The sequence below is a fragment of the Prosopis cineraria genome, unplaced genomic scaffold, assembly GCF_029017545.1.
Source record: "Prosopis cineraria cultivar Desert tree isolate PC_DT_omini unplaced genomic scaffold, ASM2901754v1 PC1, whole genome shotgun sequence".
NCBI lineage: Eukaryota > Viridiplantae > Streptophyta > Magnoliopsida > Fabales > Fabaceae > Prosopis > Prosopis cineraria.
Genome location: NW_026555332.1, coordinates 52,323,814 through 52,326,885, shown reverse-complemented (window position 1 = coordinate 52,326,885; position 3,072 = coordinate 52,323,814). Strand labels below are relative to the sequence as shown.

Here is a 3,072-nt window from a genome sequence, read left to right as displayed (position 1 = left end):
TCTTATATAGATCAAATCGGTAACCGCCTTATTAAATAATAAATAATTATATATCTTATTATCTCTGACTCAGTTAGTTAAGAGATAAAGAATAACTGACGGTTACTGGGTTGTGGGTTAGGCCTCTGTCCATTGGGCTCACCTATGTGGTTCACCTATCACGGTTTACACAAGATCATAAAGACCAATTTATTGGGCTTATTAATTAATGCTAATTCATAAATAATATTCTAACAGTTATATCTTTCATGCATAGAGTTATATAGCCATTTGGCAAAAAGAGATAACGACAAAGAAATCCCTTTAAACTTTAAAATAATTATTTCACTTCACAATTTTTTTTGTCATTTATCTATTTAAAGGTATTTTTGTGCCATTTCTCCTTAAAATAATTCTAATCTAGTAAAACATTAGAGCTTGTCACACGAAAACACATTTGCTGCTCTTCAGGTTTGATAAGCATCGGGGTGATTTGAATCTTTATTTTTCTTCAAATGATCTCTGCCGTTGATCTAAAATTATTTTTAAAATATTTTAATATTATATTTATAAAAAATTTATAAAAAAGTATTATATTAAATATAAACTATATTTTATGTTATTAGATGATAAATATTACGATACTCATTACTCCTAATAAGATCTGGATAATCTAACTTTAAGCTTTTACTATTATTTTATATTTATTAAAATAAAAATATGTAAAAAATATATATAAATCCTTAATAAATTTTTTATCACCAATATGAAAAGTACATATTTAATTTGGATGACCAATTTTGATATTATTTTTAATAATTTTTATAAATTAACTATATAAAAATATTATGAACAGGGAAGATATAATTTAAAATGTTCAATTTAATATTAAAATTTTATAATTTTAATTAATTGACCATCTTTATATAGTCTGGATAATTCATCTTTAATATTATAATTTTTTATAATTTTTATTTTGATAAATAAAATATAAAAATATTTAAAAATAATTTTAAATCAATAATAGAGACCATTTAAAAAAAACGTGCGCATCAATGTGGTCCCCTTGTCCCACCTATCTTCCACGTGAATTCTGCTCCTCTCAGTTTTGTCTTCGCTTTTACTCTTTTTTATTTCTGTTTAACTATTGATCCTCCAAGTTTCTTTCAAACTTCGGGGACACCAAAAAAAAAAAAATGCTACACATTCCCTCTAAGTTGTTTCTATTAATTAAAAATGCATTCTTGTATAAAACCATGCATGCCTTCCTTTTCTTTTATATGTTAAGTACTTTAATTCAATTATTATTACACATTTGACTAACTTGTCGCTCCTCATCATTACAGTGAGAGCGGGGGAGACCTTCTCGCTCTCCATATGTACGCGCCTTCCTTTCCCTTCCACAACACACAAGCATTCACGAAGCCAAAAATGAAGATCTCCAATATCACCCTTCTCTTCTTTTTTACTCTTCCCTTTGCATCTGCCCACCTTAGGGTTGGATTCTATCGCAGAAGCTGCCCATCCGCCGAGACTATCGTCCGTCGAATTGTGCAGAGGCGCTTCAAACACCACAGATTCATCACCGCCGACTTGCTTCAAATGCACTTCCACGACTGCTTTGTTAGAGTAAGACAGTACAACTACCCCGTCCAACCGACTCGATCTTTGTTTTTCTTAGTGTTACGTATATGTTATATGTTAAGTCGTTCTTTGTTTTTCTTGCTGTTACGTATATGCTATATATTAATGTTGTCGCTGCCCAGGGATGCGACGGCTCCATACTGATAGATCCGTGGAAGGGAAACACATCGGAAAAACAAGCACCGCCCAACATAAACCTTGATAGCTTTGAGCTGATCGACGAAATCAAGACCGCCTTGGAAAAAGCCTGTCCTTCCACAGTTTCGTGCGCAGATATCCTAACACTTGCCACCAGGGACTCGGTGGCTCTTGCGGGAGGACACAGATACAACGTTCCCACAGGGCGGCGAGATGGTCTAGTTTCTAATCCCAAGGAAGTGAATGTTCCAAAATCATCCTTCTCGGTGTCTCAAGCATTTAAATCCTTCAGAGCAAAAGGGTTTTCATTGAAGGAGATGGTGGCTCTTCTCGGAGCACACACGGTGGGCTTCACTCACTGCAGCTTGGTTCGGGGGAGGCTGTCCAGTTTCGGAAGGCGTGATCCTACTATGGACCCTGCTCTGGATGCGAAGCTGGTGCGGAAGTGTGGGTCGGCGAGACGGCCGGCGAGGCACGACCCTCAGATTGTGTTGGACCAGAACACGTCGTTTGTATTTGACAACGAGTATTACAGGCAGATCAGGAAGAGGAGAGGGGTGCTCCATATAGACCAGCAATTGGCTGTTGATGCGTCGTCCAGAGGCATTGTTGCTGGTTTTGCTGCGAATGGCGAGAGCTTCAAGCGATGCTTCGCAAATGCTATGATAAAGCTGGGAAGCCTTGATGTTCTGGTTGGAAAGCATGGAGAGATCAGGAAGAATTGCAGGGTTTTTAACAATCATCGCTAGGCCAGTGTTTGGCCAATCATGCTTGCCGTTATCCCTTATCCGAGTCTTTTTAGTGGACCCTAGTTAATCATATCATTTGTTTCGTTGTATCGCACTCACCTTCCAGAGAGGTGATGATGGGAACTCTGCTAGTTTGGACTGATTTGGTTTATATATTTCTTGTTATTTTTTTAAATTAAACGCTCCAGCCTAGCTAGGGCAAGCATGGATCTCTGATGGAATGAAAAACAGATCTAATTTGGCACCCAGTATCTCATGCATGCATGCACGTACAAAACACACAAGAAGTAAGTGGCTGGAGTCTTTCATTTTACGAGCCAACGAGTTAATAATATCTTGCTGGATGGCTGAGCCAGCAAGTGGAGGGCATTGGATCATTTAGCTCATCTACATGCTATCTCTTAAATATTAATGTACCTATGTGCGCATTCAATCTCATTCATTAATTTTATTATTTATTTGATTTAATTTAACGGCATAAAATTGCTAATTGTAACATTAAATTAAAGATATCGTTCATTTAATATCTACCATGAAGAAGTATAATGATCCTGCTTTCAAA

General features: G+C 36.3%; 1 protein-coding gene across 1 annotated transcript; it reads left to right on the top strand.

Annotated features, from left to right (window-relative positions):
- The first annotated feature begins 1,314 nt into the window (after positions 1 to 1,314).
- LOC129307226 (peroxidase 44-like) lies at positions 1,315 to 2,754 on the top strand. Its single transcript, XM_054948122.1, has 2 exons — positions 1,315 to 1,608; positions 1,746 to 2,754. The coding sequence occupies exons 1-2, from the start codon at positions 1,357 to 1,359 to the stop codon at positions 2,508 to 2,510; spliced, it is 1,017 nt and encodes a 338-aa protein (XP_054804097.1). The 5' UTR covers positions 1,315 to 1,356; the 3' UTR covers positions 2,511 to 2,754.
- The last annotated feature ends 318 nt before the right edge of the window (positions 2,755 to 3,072 follow it).

Excerpts from the sequence above, each read along its gene's own strand:
- LOC129307226 (XM_054948122.1), top strand. The coding sequence starts at position 1,357 with ATGTACGCGCCTTCCTTTCCCTTCCACAACACACAAGCATTCACGAAG. Across the intron at positions 1,609-1,745 it reads TCCACGACTGCTTTGTTAGA|GGATGCGACGGCTCCATACT; the intron begins GTAAGACAGTAC and ends GTCGCTGCCCAG.